At 38.5% G+C, this 17,260-nt stretch overlaps 1 protein-coding gene and 1 long non-coding RNA gene across 2 annotated transcripts in view; one reads left to right on the top strand and one right to left on the bottom strand.

The window, feature by feature from the left end:
- Window positions 1-12,957, top strand: part of LOC140252523 (uncharacterized) — a 53,666-nt gene extending 40,709 nt beyond the window's left edge. The window contains exon 5 of the long non-coding RNA XR_011903665.1: window positions 12,847-12,957. This is a non-coding gene — a long non-coding RNA (uncharacterized lncRNA). The remainder of the gene's footprint in view (window positions 1-12,846) is intronic.
- LRRC9 (leucine rich repeat containing 9) overlaps window positions 1-16,797 on the bottom strand; it is a 36,126-nt gene extending 19,329 nt beyond the window's left edge. The window contains exons 1-13 of the mRNA XM_072337355.1: window positions 16,720-16,797; window positions 15,073-15,291; window positions 14,363-14,503; window positions 13,003-13,066; window positions 12,375-12,445; window positions 11,702-11,884; window positions 10,647-10,802; window positions 8,899-9,095; window positions 7,484-7,615; window positions 5,930-6,106; window positions 3,489-3,606; window positions 1,245-1,380; window positions 243-389 (exon numbers count right to left, since the gene is read on the bottom strand). Of these exons, the coding sequence (XP_072193456.1) occupies window positions 243-389; window positions 1,245-1,380; window positions 3,489-3,606; window positions 5,930-6,106; window positions 7,484-7,615; window positions 8,899-9,095; window positions 10,647-10,802; window positions 11,702-11,884; window positions 12,375-12,445; window positions 13,003-13,066; window positions 14,363-14,503; window positions 15,073-15,291; window positions 16,720-16,773 (1,795 nt within the window). The 5' untranslated portion in view covers window positions 16,774-16,797. The remainder of the gene's footprint in view (window positions 1-242; window positions 390-1,244; window positions 1,381-3,488; window positions 3,607-5,929; window positions 6,107-7,483; window positions 7,616-8,898; window positions 9,096-10,646; window positions 10,803-11,701; window positions 11,885-12,374; window positions 12,446-13,002; window positions 13,067-14,362; window positions 14,504-15,072; window positions 15,292-16,719) is intronic.
- Between the last annotated feature and the right edge of the window lie 463 nt (window positions 16,798-17,260).

The raw sequence follows: 17,260 nt of genomic DNA, 5'->3' as shown, positions 1-17,260 counted from the left end.
ACAATACAGATCTAAGCTCACTACTCTTAACACTCTATTTCTCAGAAGTAGGCTACTCTCACTGTGGGTTAATGGCTAAAATCAGTGCGGCACAGCTCACTTCCACTCTGTGGACAAAACTAGCACAAACATTTAATCAAAGAAGGATCTTCTGACACTACCCAAAGTGGAAGATGAGTTTAGAAAGCAAGTGTTACTTTAGCCTTAAATTTATGCTAAAACAAATTACTACTAATACATACCATTATCTGAAGGAGATGCATCCCTCTCTAGGCATTTCCATGGCCTGAATACTGAATTAGCTTCTGGGTAATTGACTTGACAGATGGGATTCATTGGACAAACTGGAGCACTGTGGCCAAGGAAAACTTTTGCAATTATCACTGTCCCTAAGTGTGGAGAGAAGACAATGCTTCTAGCTTAGGGAGTGGGGATGGGATAATAAAGCTATGGTGCTTAATGTAATGAGACGACAGTTTTGACTGGTAGATGAATGGTCTAATAAGTGTGTAATAAATATATGTATACACACATGTAAAATAAATATGGAATCATTATGAACATCTATGTTTTCCATGAAATACATATACTTTGGCAAAAAAAACAATGCATTGAAATACAACTTTTCTAGCTGGCTAGTATTCAAAGTAAGTGAAATCTGAATTACAAGAGATTTAATGAACAGTACAACTTGTGAGGCAAGCTAACCTATGTTTAGCTATAATTCTACAAAACTTGTAAATGCTTGATTATCTTTGAGACTAATATCTATATATATATTTTCAGACTTGCTTGAAATTTGTTCATTCGCAAGCCACTGAAATGACAGTCACACTGCATGACTGCCAAAGCCTTGTCTCTTGGAGACCAACCTAAGAAGTATTTTTCCTTTAGGTGCCCCGTCCTGGCCACAAATTAACCCGATGTATTTGTGCCTTTCTTCACTCTGCCCTTTCTTGGAGCTGCTGGATCATGAACAGAATTGATATAGATAATTATTTCTCAGATGAGAACATTTCCCATGGATTCCTCAAACTCCTGTCTGTGAATTACTTGTAGTAGGCCAAGTCCTTTGTGGAGCTTCCTAATATGCAGAAATGCCACTGGCACAGATCTCCACAAAGTTTCAGAGCCCATTTCAAGGTTAAATATACCAACTCGTGGCCTTGGACCTATAACACAAAATACTGCAATTATACAAGATGCCCAACATCAGTTTTACATCCCTCCAAACTTTTAATTACCGTGCCTGAATGACTCCTCAGGATCACTCCTGCTTTTGCCTTCAGCCTTGGCTTGCTGCTTCAGAAACTCTATTCTGGGATATTCACATATGCTCAGGCTGTTACAAAGAAGAACAGCTTCACTCCTCCCAGGCTGCTGCAAGGATTAAAGCAAGGCCCAAGTATCTTTGACTTAGTCCATCTCATAGAAATGTTAACAAATTGAAGCAGCATGAAAATATACATATGAATTACAGTAAGGGATGCCAGGCAGGAAAAGTGAAGAATAAAGAGTAAGAAAATGGTTTATGGTGTTATTTTAACAGAATGAGAGAAACAAACAAGATTGGATTGCTAGTTTTATGTGCAGAGCCTTTCCTCCCCTATGCTTACATACACACAGTGCCACAAATAAGAGTCTCAGTGCAGCCTTTGTGGACTAATATGATGCAAATGATGATAAAGCAAAAGCAGAAAATAGCAAAGAAAAACATTTGAAGGTAAAATCTTGCTGTCCAAAAATCTGATCTTTTCTTGGAGAAAAACAAGAAAGGCGGGCATGCAAAAGGCTGGAAAGAAGAAAAGGAGGGTAAAGCAGAATAATGTTGTGCTGCCATGAATTTGTTTTCCTACTTTATATTTTTCCTTCGTTAGCCAAAAGGAAAACTTCCTTGTTTGAAATATCTCCACCTTTGGATATATTCAGAATCTGCCTGGTCAGGACCATGGGCAGTCTGCTCTTAGCGACTGCTTCAATGGGTGGGTTGGGCAAGATGAGTCCCAGAGGTCCCTCCTCAACCTCAACCGTTCTGTCAGCCTGTGAAAACGCTTCTTCTGATCCTTATTTTTTACTCATCGTGAAATAATGTATTACACTTGTCTGGCCATTTTTTCAGTCTAGTGATGAAAGGGGTCATTGGGACAGGACTGAGATTCAAGGCTTTATGACTGGGATAACAACTAGGACCGTGCCAGCAGGGACCAACAGTTAGGGTTAAGTAGCTGGAAATAGAGAAAATACTAATCTTAACTTTTGTGTGTTTGAGGACGAAAGAGGCGGTGATTTAGTTTTAGGACAAAGCTTGCAAACCAGGATACAGGATGCTGCATTACGGAAATGGAAAGAACTGAAAATCCCTGATACAATTTATAACAGCGCTGGTAGGAAGGAAGAACAAAATAATATTGTGTTGAAACACATAGAAATGAAAATTCTATGGTAAATGACTGCATGTGTGTCACCACAATGTGATCCGCAGGCAGCTAACAGAGGTGCTGCAGCAGTGACTGTGGAGACCTTCAGGCTAGTTCTGCAACTGTACTGGCAACCTAATGGGCACAAATGAGAGGTGGTGAGTGAGAAGAGATGATGTGCAACAGCAAGAGAAAGGGCAAGGAAAGGACAAGAAGATGGTGAGGAAAAATGAGAAAGTGCTAATCATGGCTTTGCCACAGATGGCATAAAGATGTGAAGAATGAAGCAGGAGTAAAATGAAGAAATATGATAAGGACAGGGAAGAAACAGGAAAAGTGAATGAATAGAAAACTGATGAAAGAAGAGGGGAGAAGAGAGCAGCACTTTTCTGACTACTCCCTTCGCTATCCTTTACTTATAGCATTCCTCTGTCTGTTTCATAGCTGTCATGGTTTTGTGCTGTCAATATTCTACATCATGACATCATGTGCGGTATGAACTGTTTTGGTGGTATAAGAAAGTGTAACAGAGGGTATGTGGAAGTGTAACAGAGGGTATGTGGAAGTGTAACAGAGGGTATGTGGAAGTGTAACAGAGGGTATGCGGAAGTGTGGAAGGTTCATGCTCCAGATCTGTGGAATGGCAGCATCCCGAGTACTCAGCCCTTGGAGGAAACTACATATCCCAGGGGACAACGCGGCCAGAGATGAATCACCAGAGGAGGAGGACACACATATAATCTCGCTCCCAGGCTGGAACGTCTCTCTTTTCGCCCTGTCTTTCGCTTTGGAGCGCTCCATCCCTGCCGTCTCGCTCTATCAGCAACGTTCCAGCCTGTCGCCTAGAGATTGCAGTAGGCCCCCGGTTCTCCGGGACTCTTTTTCTCTCTTTCTTTTCTCTGCCTTGTTTGATATAGTAGTTGTAGTTATATTGTATCATATTGTGTCTCGTATTTAGTAAAATAATTTCTTTCCTTAGATTGCTGCCGTTGTTTTTGTTCATTTCTCCCCTTCTAGGGGCAGCAGCCTCTATCACGGATAAATCTAGATAACCCGATTACAATAGCATACCACATGCATTTCCATGTCATGAAAGCCATCCTCCAGTATCTGAAGCAGCTGCTTTTCCTTAACTGACAACTCAGGATTAAATACATAAAAGAGATACTCCATCTTCTCTTTGTAGTTCCTTAAGAAGAAAAGACACAGGGAAAGGCTTCAGGTTTTCATTATGCGGTTACAAAATACAAGTATAGCTACTCTAACCAGGGAAAGTTTATACACATTTAGACAACATTTATAAGATAGCAGACTATAATTAATGCAAGTTCTATAATATTCACTGTAATTTCAAAATCACTTGCAAGAGAAAATGGTCTTTCCTGATTCTTTATAACTGGCACAATTAGCCTCCATTTCCTTTATTATACTTAAAGAAATGTACCTATTTCTTTGCCTCCTGTGATGGTTTCAGCTAGGATGGAGTTACTTTTCTTCATAGAGAAGGGCTGAGGTGGTGCTGACACACCAATGTTTTCAGTAGTTGCTGAAAAGTACTTACACAGAGCCAGGGACTTCTCTGCTTCTTGAGCTTCCCTGCCAGTAAGCAGGCTGGGGATACATGAGAAGCTGTGAGGAAACACAGCCAGAACAGGCAACCCAGACTGATAGAAGGGATACCTCATACCATATGGAGTCAAGCTTAGCAGTAAAAATTGGGGCAAAGAAGTGGGGGACATATGGAATGATGGCATTTGTCTTCCTGAGAAAGTGCTACACATGGTGAGCCCTCCCTTCCTGGATGCAGCTGAACATTTGCCTGCTGATGGGTTAGTAGCAAATGAATTCCTTGTTTCACTTTGCATGTGCATTCATCTTTTGCTTTACATAGAAAACTGCCTTTATCTCAACCCGTGAGTTCTCACACTTCTAATTTTCTCTTTCTCACCTTCCTCCCACTTGAGAGCAAGTGAGAGACTGTGTGCAGGGGTTAAAACACAGTGCTGCTGTAAGAAAAGAAGTCTTTAATTTGCTGAAGATCTCTACCAGGAAGGTAGTTATAGCAGGAGAAGAAAGAAGGTAACACAATCTGTGTTAACAGCAGCAAATACTACATAACTGTTGATCATTATTCCTTCGTTTCCTGACTTCATTGCCCTCCCCTTCCCCATCTTTACCAAAACGAGCAGTAAACTGTAAGCTTGCAATTTAAGAACAGTGTCGAGAAAAAGCATGGGCTGATTCCTTGGGAAGATGCGTAAATTGCCTGGGATCAATTGGAACAGGTTCTTTCTCATATGAACAGATCCATCCTTTGGCTAATCCTTTCTAGGAGCTAACACACTAGGACAGCTTTTCATGCAGCCCGAAGGATATATTGTAATTTCTCAGCACTGCAAAGAAAAGAATGGATGCAAGCATTTGTTCTGTCTCATAGCTACAAGTGGACAGCCATGCATCCTAGGACAATGACGGTGCAGTTTTGAGGCAGGAACTACCAGTGCTTATGATGAAAGCCGTGGTTGCATTGCAAGGCTCAGACTGAGCTGTTAAAGGCAGTGAAATCAGTGAGCACAGTGACATAAATTTCAAGATCAGCACTTGCATAAAAACTGGGCTAATCTGCATGGATACAAATGAACCTTGTGACAGCCTTGACATATCCATATGCTCTCCTGTGGTACAAATGAAACAGAGATACATCCAAGTGGGCTTTGCTTTGCATTGTTCATCTACTGCTCCTTTCAGCTTTCAGGAACCTGGCCATTCATAACAGCATTTACTGTTCCTTCACAGCCACATTAGGAATAGATAAATTAAGACACAGATTCTGACATCATCAATTTGAGGCACGTCTCATGCCTAGTAATTTCTAGTACTGTGTGACCAGCAGGTTGGAGGAGATTATTCTTCTCTTCTACTTTTCTCTCATGGGACCCTGTCAGCATTCCCACAACATAAGAAGAACATGGGCCAGTTGGAGTGACTCCAGAGGAGTCCATGAAGATGATCAGGGACTGGAAGCACTTCTATGGAGAGTGAGAGAGCCAAGGTGTTCAGCTTGGAGAAGGCTCTGTGAAGACCTTATAGCAGCCTCTCTAGCTCCCCAGTAAAGGGGATCTGCAAGAATGCTGGAGAAAGACTTTTTACAAGGACATGTAGTGATAAGAGGTAAGGGCTTCTAAATAAAAGAAGGTAGACTAAATCTAGATATGATGCAAGGAAAATATGTTCATTGTAAGGGTGGTGAGGCAATGGCACAGGCTGCTCAGAGAAGCTGTTTGTGTTTGTCCCTGGAAGTGCTCCAGGCAGTTTGATGTGCCTTTGGGCAGGCTGCTCTGCTGGGAGCAGAGGTCTTTATGTGTCTTTAAGGTCTTTATGTGAAGAAAACTTCTTCATAGTCCTATATTTTTTGATGCTTTACAAAGTCCTTTTATTCTTTGAAATCACAGATGTTAATTTGTTCACACAGCAGTGCTACACCAAGTAGCACTTAAAGCTTATGCACTTACTCTGCTACACGGAAGTTTTCTTTTTCCAGAAACGTTTGGAGCTTCTCTTCGAATTTCAGCCTTAGAATTTCATTGTGCACTTTAAATGCACGGTTTATTTTCACTCCAATGATATCATACGCTCTGAAATCCCTGCTACAAAATCTTGATTGAATTAGATTACAACAGGAACTAAACCTGCATGTGGAAATACACAGAAGAAACAGTGTCAGTATTTTCTTCTTCAGTGCAACCTACATTATTTTATTCTGTTTCCTTTTCAAAAGGAAATCACAAGCAATACATCTGGTCTCATTCATTTCATTACAACTTCATTCTCTCTGATGGAGATGAAGAAATTTACCTAATTTTATTCAAATGCTGCATTCAAAGTTGAGCACCAAACATCAAACGTGATTCACTGTGTTCTTTTTCTCTACTTGCATTCTTGTATTTACAATCTGTTTAAATCTTACTTCATTACACAGATTAGCAGTTCTACGCTGATAAGTGAAGCCATGCATGAAGTGAGCACAGTCTGCAAGAACCTTCAATAGTTTCTAGACTAAACTTGTGAAAGAAGAGGTGGTCCACTCTCTAGCTGGAGTCTGGGGACTGGAGCTCAGAGTTCTGTTCTACCATCTATCCCGTGGTATACAAGTCAGGTCACTTAATAAACACATGGCCCTTGACTCTGTGCCCAAACTGCTAAGACTGGCTTTTGTAATTCCATCTGGTACTATAAAAAGCTTTAACAATTTCCTTGGTAGTCAGACTCCTTAAGAAGAAATTCAGTCCAGAAGTGCAGTATCTTCCAGTTTTTCAGTCAGTGGAAAATTTTCTGAAGAAGATAGGGCAAAGCTTTTATTGTTTGCAGTAATAATTTCGACTGTATTTCTCGAAAGGATTTTGTGCTAAGAATATTCCTTCAAAAAACTTGAGATTCATTTTCCTTCCTGCAAGAACAGTTTGTTAATTTCTAAGCAAAATAAATAAATAAATAAACTATATTTTTAAACCAAAAGCTCCTTGGCTTGAGAAAGTAATGCTAAAAATAAGTAGAATGCTATTGACGAACAACCTCAGATTGAATCTGTAAGTTCAGGGCTACCTGCAGCTCTAACAAACATCCCTGAGAACAATAGGAAGGCAGACCTGAGGTGGACAAGCTTGGAGTATTCAAGCAGAAAACAGCCCTTGAAATACTGCCAACCTAAATTTGAATCTCTCCTCAAATGAGTCTCAAGGTTACTCATACATAGATTATGTAAGCACCTTCTAACGCTCCTTCACAATAGAAACCTCTAGGAACTTGGAATAAACATTAGTGTCACTGTCATTATAAAGTAATTGGGTAACTTGGTCATTTTTTCTTCTTAAAAAAACATCATTCTTTGTGGAGTCAAAGCTTTGGCCCAGTCCATCACTGAGAGAAGATGAGGGAATTAGCTGTCTACAAATGGAGCATAACTGGAACAGTAAAGCTATAGAACAATCCAGATCATCATTTTATTAAAAATGATTAACTTTGAATCAAAAGAAAGATTCTATTTTAGAGTATACTAAGAAGCTTACCAGGGATTACTTGATAAACCTTCTTCAAAGTGGATGTTTCCCATTGACTCCAGTTCCAAAAACAAGAACTGGACTAACAAGTTAAAACTCTTCTTCTTCTTCTTCATTTCCATTTGATAATCTTTTTCAATTCTGCAAAAAAGAAACAAAAAGTTCATCTGGAATAACATACTAAGAATGTGCATAAATTAGTATTGTAAGACAGAGCTTCCCCAAACTACCAGTTATCAAGAAAAAAATCTAACAGTGGTGACATCGCAACTGTGGATGGTAAGGTCCCGTGCTGACCATAACACCACGATTCATCAATTACATTGTGATGTCATTTTATGGGAATTACCTCTTTCAGGGTGAATTCTTAATTTACTCTTTATTGCTCATACTCATATCAGTCCAAATTTCAGTACTAATAAAAAGATGATGGGCTTAGGTTCAGTGTGAGGCACTGGACTGAAATCTGTGTAAGTAAAGGTGATATATTTCATAGTACAAGCTCTCCCACTCCAGTGATTGCTCCATTCTCACAGTCACCAGTTTCTCCCTCTTTATGAGTGAACTTCTAAGCTCTGCTATCTCAATATATTATTTCTACCCAAATGCAAAATCTACATTATTCTAAACTATTCTTCCAGAGCTTGGTGCTCTATAGACTCTACTATTCTTGCCAATAGGAACATTCTTTATTGGTCTTATACACAAAAACAAAGAAAGAACTGGCCACACCGAAGAGCATGGAATGCCTTCAGTATCCTGCAAAACAGCACAGAGAGAACAGACAGCTTTCTGCTCTTCAAAGGAGAGTCATCCGATTCCTCCTTCATGAAAACTGTGTAGAATGAGCTTCAGATCCATGACGGCATTTAACACCATGCCCAAGGGATCACTGATACTCAACACACACCCCTACTGTGAGAGACCTGCTGGTCATTGACTTTAGAGCAACCTGACACATGAAGCACTAAGCCAGAAACTACAGTGACAAGAGAAGGAAATCATTAAAATCACATTGGGATTACAAGCGGAAACAAAAAACCTACAAGAAAATAAACCCCACAGCATTTTGTTAGAACTGTCAACTGTTTAAAGGCCCAGCATTTTTTCCAAGCTCTGGTCCAGTATAGATACATATTCCTGTTATTTTTGTTCAAACCTTTTTAGTCAGTGATAACACCAATAACAGGAGTGGCAACATCGCTCTGCTAGAAATTGGCCTGAATCTAGTAACTGTGAACTGAGAAAGAATTGCCACCTTAATGACATTTGCAATACTGCCAAGTTTGGACCACATCCAAATCGAATGTGAGAGAGGCTTCAAGCCCTGTTGTCAGCTTCCTAACCAGCACCACCAACTATATCCAAATATTAAGATTTAAAACATTACATTTCTTTTCCTAAAAAAAATTTGCTAAACATACTCATCCAGTTTTCTGTTCCAGAATGTTATTCTTTCCTTCATGGCATTTATTTTTCGTACAAATGCCTTTTTAAGGCACGCCTTTTCTGGATCTTCATTATCATGAGCTGAATTTTCAGATGCTGGATTCCTTCTCCTTTGGGATTCACTATTTGTTGTTTTATCCAGCATTTCCATCTTGTCCAGTTCACATTCCAGCTAATAAAAGTGACATATCATGATTCTGAGGCAGGAGATGAAGTTAAAGCATGGCATGAAAATTACCCTCAGTTTTCTCAACACAGAAACACTCTAGATATGTACTAAAATATGTATCTCAAAACATCAAATCAGAAAATTATTTCAATAAATACAAACTCTTGATTAGTGAGTAGAAAAGAAATTACTTGGCCAAAGGGGCAGCTCTAGTTTGAGTCGATGCACACATTTCTTTTTGCATCCTGGTCCTATTCATGTCAATCAAACCACTGTTTTACACAGGCAGGATGGGCTCCTCAGTCTAAGTTCATTAGTATGAGAGTCTCAGGAAGGAAAAGAGGTAGACAGCACAGTTAGAATGGAACTGCAGCTTCTCTTAAACACTTAAAGGCAGGGACTGTTTATCTCTTCATGTCTGTCCACTGTGTGGCACAGTAATTACTCACTGTTGAGTGGAATTAGGATTAATCAAGCCACTACGCAGCTGAAATTATCTACAGCAAGACAATGAACTGCATCTCAATCCTTTGGAATAACATGCAGGGATTTTGGCTTTCCTAAAACAGAAAGCAACTCTGTGCATATATTTATTATAAATAATACTCCCACTGTTCATGCAGAGTGAACTATCTGCAGGCATTTATCCTCCAAAGTGCATTAAAAACCTACTAGGAATGTTTACAAGTTGCTGTACAGATAATCTGTGATATTGTTCTTTTCTTTTAAGAATCACCATGGATGCACTGATGCAACTGGAATCTGATCCACAATGTTACTTATACGCTGCTAATAACAGAAAGGGAACAGACTAATCAGCTGAAAATCAGCAAAACAAAAGCATCAACAAACAAAACCAAAAAACAAACCTACCTTGGGTAAGGGAAAAACAAAAAGCAAACAAAAATACCTTTCCAAAATACTGAAGATATAGCAAGATGAACACAGAGGCTTCATCGGTGTTCACAGTATCAACTAGAATAAGCAATAACTGTAATAATCTAGGAATCTGGAATGTGCTTTGTGAACTTCTGGACTGGATGAGTAAAAACAGGAACTTGAAATTCAGTTTGCCACATTAAGTGTGTATCCTACCTAGTCCGCTGGTCCATCTAGAAAGCACTGGCTAAAGTACTCACTTAAGGTTAGAGACACCACATTTACGTTATTGTGAACCTAGAAGAACTGAACTTAGAAATGGATCCCTTGCAAAGTGTCCCAGACACTTCGTTATCAGCTGCTCTGAAAAAGGACTACCTTTCAGGCAGAAACAAACTCCCAGATTACAAAGATTAGTGCAAGGTGATGCACCTTCATGAAATACTTCATTGAATATCAACGAATATATCCTTAATGGTGAAAACAAAACTGCAAGTTTCGAACTACACTAGTTTAAGGATGTGAAACTCTGACTTTATTTATTTACATTAAGATGCTCTTTTAATTGACTCAATCAGCAAAAATAAAATATAAATAAACAATTCCTCTCAACAGTCACTGATACCTGTTTTAAACAATCCATCTCTGCTGACATTTCAGGCTATATGAACTTACTTGTTTTATGTTGCAGCTGAACAACTTCATTTTACTTTCTGGCAAACTCTGCAGTCTGCTTTTCTTGTCTTTTATCTCCTCCAGCTTGTCGTGGAGCTGTCTCTGAACACTTTTTACACGCATGCGATAGTAGGTTATTTTTTTCATAACTGCAGTCTTTAAAAATCAAAACAAGGAAGTTTGTTATTAATAAGTTTGAACTATTCACACAGCTCATTCCTGAAGAACGTCATGAAAAAAATGGCATCAACCTTGCATAATGTGCTTCACAAATTCCTTTTCCATCTTTAAATATCATTTTAGCATATTTGAATTTGTTTGTATTCGATCATCAGACATTGGACGGTGTCTTGCAATGAACATGTTCCTATCATTCAGTTTTAACTACCAGTAATACTATTTGTATGAGCATCCTGAAAGTTTTGTGTTGTAGCTACAGATCCAACCATGGCTTCATTCCATGTACCTCACTTAGCTCCAGGTCTATATCCAGAAATGTTCTGTAATATCGTTAGGAAAATGCTCCCAGTGTTCTGGATAATCCAACAAACACATTTCTCATTTGACACCAGTTGCTGCCATGAACTCTTCTTCTCATGTGTTACAAGCATTGTTCCCCCAGTAAAATTTTCCAAAGCAAAAGGGTGAAGATTCACACTATGTATTCCACACCCAAATGCATGATAGGACTTCTTTCACTGAGGGGTGGAACCTGGTCACAGCTTTTTTTGTGTACTCGTAAGCATGCAACCTTATTTTCTGTGATTTAAAGATGCTCTACTTGGATAGCAAGACATTTGAAAGTACCTCAATTGCAAGATGGGTGTTTTTTTTCCATAGCAAATTGCATACATTCAGATTTCTGTGAGACAAAATGACTTACTTTAATACAATATCAGTCCAGAAATGTTAAGACCAAGCCAAAACTCAAGATTTTGACAACCTAATCCAGTATTTAGCAGTAAGATAAAGCACTCCCCTTAGCTGGCTGAAACTCAAGAGATGACAGAAAAATGCAACAGCAGTAAAAAAGCCATTCACAAAGACTGAATTACCTCTGCCAGAATCTTGGTATGCTTTTGAGAAACATCATCTGTATCCAACCTTTGAAGCTGCGGTATGTGATACAGCACATGGATGGCATAATTAGAAAGCAGGCAAACAGGGTTGGGTCCATACAGCGGATCATTTAGGGCCAAATCTTTTAAATTAGGTAGTCTTGCCAAATTAGTGAGTTCCTGAGAAACAAGGAAAAAGCTTAATAACAACATAGCACTAGATCTTATTTAAGAAATGGGTATTTTGGTACATTTTAGCACAAAGATCAGGTGGGGCATTAATAACTAAGAGCTTGTACATAGAACTAAGAATGCTCTAGGAAAAGGGACAGCAGAAGAAAAGGAGCACAGATACAGTAGTATTAATGAGGAAGGCCTTGTGCAGTTTTACAGAGCTTTCAAGGTTCACGTGGAGTTGAGAATTCTTTTCTAGGGGTTGCATGGATTTTGGGAATAAACAAATCTATAAATCATGTGTCTGAAGTACAAAGCGACCAGGTACATGTCATGATGGGTGATCTAACATTCTCAATTCCCAGATGTGTTATTGAGCCTTTAATATCACACAGCAAAGTCAGCTCTCTCCAAGCATCGTTTAAAAACACACAAAATTGAACACCCCCCCCCCAAAAAAAAACACATCTACAAGAGCTATGAAGTGTGAACATACCTTGAAGGAAGATATTTTGTTATCAGAGAGGTTTATTTTTTCAATTTTTGTATTGAAGTCCAAGCAACTTCCTAAAATTAAAGAAATACAAACCGCAGTCAAGAAAATTTAGTTGTCTACTAGAACGTCTACATTTTCATCCCTGGGACCAGTTCAATTACATAATGAAATAAGCACTTCTGTGGGTTTGTTTAACACAGACAAAGAAATCACATACACCTATTACATTATTTTCCATTTCGACCCACAGAGAGGAAGTAGCATTTGGAATTTGCTTTAATGCTGAGAAAGAGAAATGAAGAAAAACTTATTTGTTCTCTAATATATGTTTAGAAATGCAGAAATGACTTACGTTGCCATTTACAACCAAGCAGATTTGATTTAAACTAGATGCCTTTTTAATACTAAAAGCAGTGAAAAATACATAAACAACATTGATGCCTGTTTTCTGTCTTCTCTGATACGGTTGCAGCAACAGAAAGGACCTTAGTTCAGATGAAGATGAACGCTAGGGATTTTTGACATGGACTTCAGGATGATCAAGATTGCATATTGGATATCACTCTAAACCATGCAAGTTGGTAAGAATGTTTCTATTAGGATGAGAGGACGATCAAACCATACTTACCTATTTTTGTTATTAAGTTTCCAGCAAAGTTGACCTCTTGCAAATTCTGCAGAGTATGTAAGCCCTGTGAATGTTTTAAACAATACAGTTTTAATCTAATATAGCACTGCAAATGCTGAAGAGCCTGGAGGCTAAGAGGCAGATCATTCAAATGTAAAAATAAATTTGACTGGAGTCTAAACAATGTTAGCCTCTGTTGTAAACTATAGCTTTCTTTTGACATGGAAAGAGAGTATGCATTTTGCCCAGAGGGAAAGAGCTTGGAAAGCCTCTGTAAATGATACTGCAATGGAAATAAATGTGGTCCTCCAGCCTTAGTTTCACAGCTGTGTATGAAAAGTTGAACAGATCATGCCTCATGCCACGAGTACTCATTAGCTTTTGGCTGCAGCCCATGTCTTGGCCTTGGGACATTACAGGAACTGAATCACTGGTGTCAATCATTCGTCTTCATGATGACACTGAAGTTCTTTGCAGAGAGCTGCCACTAATATTTGTAGTGTACTCACTAACAAATCATAATGTCTGCTTTTACACATTCTCTGTCAGCTCTCCTTCCCTTCTCTATCAGCATGCTGAACTTTCATTTCTATTCCTTCCTCATTCTGGCTTTAGAGATTCACAATAACTCGATCCCATCAGCATCTCCTTCTACTCTAACTACTTTCAACTATTTTATCTTGGTATCACTATCTCCTTCTGCCTTGTTTTCATGAACTCTCTCAAGATAAAGCAGACTGGGCTGCAGCATTCTGTCTTCCTGATGTGAGTCAGGTAATTCAAAATGCTACGTTGCCTTTTGCTAGAAATGAGCATTTACGCATCCCTTCTCCTTTTATATGCCAAACCGCAAAACTCTTGCTAGTTCTGGACTGAACTCCAACCCAAAGATCAGAATGAAGAACATTAATTTTAAGGTGGGATGGAAGAAACTATTTTTTTCCTAGGGGGTAATTTGACACGTGCAGGCCTGAGAAAAATACAGGATAGAAATTCTTCTGAATAGGTGTTCATCCTTCCAAGACAAGAAAATACATACAAATTAAATGGCAATCTTCTACATATTGCTGAAATGCAGGCAGGAGTCTGCTGTTGTAAGAATGCCTAAAAAAATTCTTTCCTCATCGGCAGTCACAGAGGTTGGAAAATGGCTCCGTAAGGTAACTCTGCATGTGCAGGAAATCACGACAGTCACTTGATTCTAAATAATATTTCAGCCTTAATTCTTGTATACCGAAGATTAACGTTGCCTTCTGAAAGTTGGCCTTACTTGATGACATACTCAGCTTTCAAACTATTAATATGCCATGCACTGGACAAATGAGAAGACAAGAAACTACAACAAAAAGAGCAGACTCACCTCTATACTTTTGATCTGGTTATTATTCAACCAAAGTACATGCAGCTTTGTTAGGGCTTCCAGATTTTCAATCTTGGAAATTTCATTGCAGTAAAGGTAAAGCCTTTCTAGATGTACACATTTTTGGAGACCGTTTATTCTCTAAAACAGAAGAAGATACATTTGCAGCACCCAATAATGCGTCACTCTTTCTGTCAGTACATCACAGGGCATTGCCAGGTAGTTCTGAACAATCTGAAAGAACACCCTTTGAGAACAATTATACTAATTTAGAAAGATTTCCATTAACCTAACAAAGAAAGAGTAGGAGCAGATACAGTGGCTCATGATAATTATGTGACTTTAAATATAGCATTATTTTCATGGGAATGTTTATTCTAACATGGAACAGGTTACAATATAGTTACTATAGTTTAAAATGGTATCATTCCTAAGGAAAAAATCCAACTGTAGGTTATTAAAAATAACTAAATAGAAAAATTTAACAGATAATTAGCAATTATTTCAAAAGAGGTAAATTGATCTGCACCTAAAACGTGATTTTGCATGCTTAAATTAAAAGTGCCAGATCCAAACCCCTTTTAAAAGGACTTCTGTTTGCTCTGCTTCTAACAAACAGGAGCTTGTGCTTGTGAAACAAACTTACAGTTATTGTAAAGGACTGGAAATTGGTTAAAGTCAGCTAGAAAGAAAATGGATAGCAAACTTACCACTAAGCAACACTCAGCAATCCACAGCTCTCTGAGCAACAGGCAGTGGGTCAGGCCTGTAATGTTTTTAATACGTTGCCCAACAAGAGTGAGAGTAGTTAGATTGGGGAAATATCTCATGCCTACAATTCTAGGGTAACCTGAGAAAAACATCTCCAGTGCTGTTGTTTTCGGTCCCTCTTGATCAATGTTCTCATAAGACAATCCATTACATACGCACTGGAAATGAAATGCAACCATTATTCTCTTTATATCCACAGTGCAAAAGATAAGTTATGAAGCACAAGGTCTTACTGATTGTTACAGCACTGCTTGGCATCAGTTCTCTTAAAGCTTCCCATGCATCAAAGTGTGTTTGCAATTTGGACTGCATTCATTATGAAACATTTAAATAGCTTTCTTCTGTTCACAAGTCTTCAAAGTATTCGGTGAGTTCTTATCTAACCTCAATGTGCACCTTCATTTTAAGACAAAGTAATTTTCAAGTGTGCTAATTTTAGTGAAGATTGAAATCCAGAAACCCACAGATTTATCCATAAGATAGCATATATACTCATACACTCACATACAGGCATATGGATGGTACCTTTATCAGTTTTGTAGCTTTCCACTTCTGAAGTGGTTGTAAATGTAATAACACAAGTTTTTGGCCAAAAAAGTTAGAAGTTTATATGCAGTTTCATTACAGATGAGATTTGGTTTGAATTTAAGGCACGTGTAGGCGTCTACATGTGAAATTCTTATTTTCATGTTAGTCAAGAGAATTAACCAATGTAGCCAAAGCACCCTGAAAAGCTATTCAGATGACCACAGAAAGCTTTCACAATAAATTGATTATTCTGTAGGTTTCCTTTACTATACGTGATTCAGCTGACCATACAGCATATCTAGTGCTGTTTCAGAGGACTTAAATGTATCTGTCAGCTGCTGCTCCAGGTACCTTAGTGCAGATAAAATGACACTAAATGGCTGTACCTATGCAGATGAATCCTACCTTTCTTTCCACTGGCTGTGATGAGCATAGGTACCTTTAGACACTTTAAGTGAATGTGGACTGCAACCTCATTTTAGACTTCTAGCCAGCTCACAGTAGATAAAGTTCCTAATATCTTAATTTATTGGCTGACTCTGCTCATGACAATCTACAATGATGCATAACTTAAGTCAAAACTACCAGATTTTTTGAAGATTTTTTGATATACATCATTTTTTGATGTATATAACAAGATTATTTCTCTCTTTGTATAAAAACATTCCTGTATAGATATATATTCTCAAGAAACAAAGCAAGGAAATGTACCTGAAAAGTAAGTTCTTTGAAGACAGCTTCTTAAGAGAGGTCCCTTCCAACCCCTACAATCCTGTGAGGTTCTTATTTCTGCATCTTGAATATTCATGTTTGTACCACAGTTATGAAATGCTCAGATCACCACAAGCTCTTATTAGGACATACCCCATACAACCTTTGGGGCGTTCTGGAATGGATGCTATGCCACAATATCATCTCTAGAGAAGCAAAACTGTATGTTCCAACAAGAATACTGATAATCACAGAAGTAGAGAGGAAAATAATAAAAATAATAATAAAGAAAAAGAAAAATAAAAGCAACAACACAACAAACCAACAAAAAGGAAGAAATATCTCACCAGCTCTCTAATTATCCCCTCAGGGCTCTGGGTTTCATTATTGCTCTGCATCATTTCTCGAGTTTTCTGTAGTGATGGCTGTTTCTTAGGAAATAAAAGCAATATTATTAGCTGCGTGGACACCCTTGTAATTCATAGAGGCACGGGATTTCCAAGAAGTTTATAAAATAACATTAATAATGAATTAATCTAAAACTCCCAGAAGGTGACATGCCAGAATCTGTATTCCTAGTGAAATCCCAATGGAGATTAGAACAGAAGGAAGCTGAAACTGCCTGGAATATATCTCAACTTACTCTCCAGCATTAACAAACGTTTGTTTGCACATCACAGTGTGGCTGATGAGCTTTTTTGTCGCTGCTGTTTTGCTTTATTTTCTTCTTTTTTTTTCTGGTTTTCCTTTTGTCACATAGCCCAGAATACACCTCCATCTATCACTATGCCAGCACTGCTTTTCTACTTTATGACACACAACCCTTCTGGCGAGTGCTTCAGGACAAGAACCCAGCTGAAACAGCAGAGGAACTTACAGCAGGCCCAG

The sequence above is a fragment of the Excalfactoria chinensis genome, chromosome 5, assembly GCF_039878825.1.
Source record: "Excalfactoria chinensis isolate bCotChi1 chromosome 5, bCotChi1.hap2, whole genome shotgun sequence".
Taxonomy (NCBI): Eukaryota; Metazoa; Chordata; class Aves; order Galliformes; family Phasianidae; genus Excalfactoria; species Excalfactoria chinensis.
The sequence above is the reverse complement of the archived record's forward strand: the minus strand, read 5'-3'. Positions and strand labels throughout refer to the sequence as shown.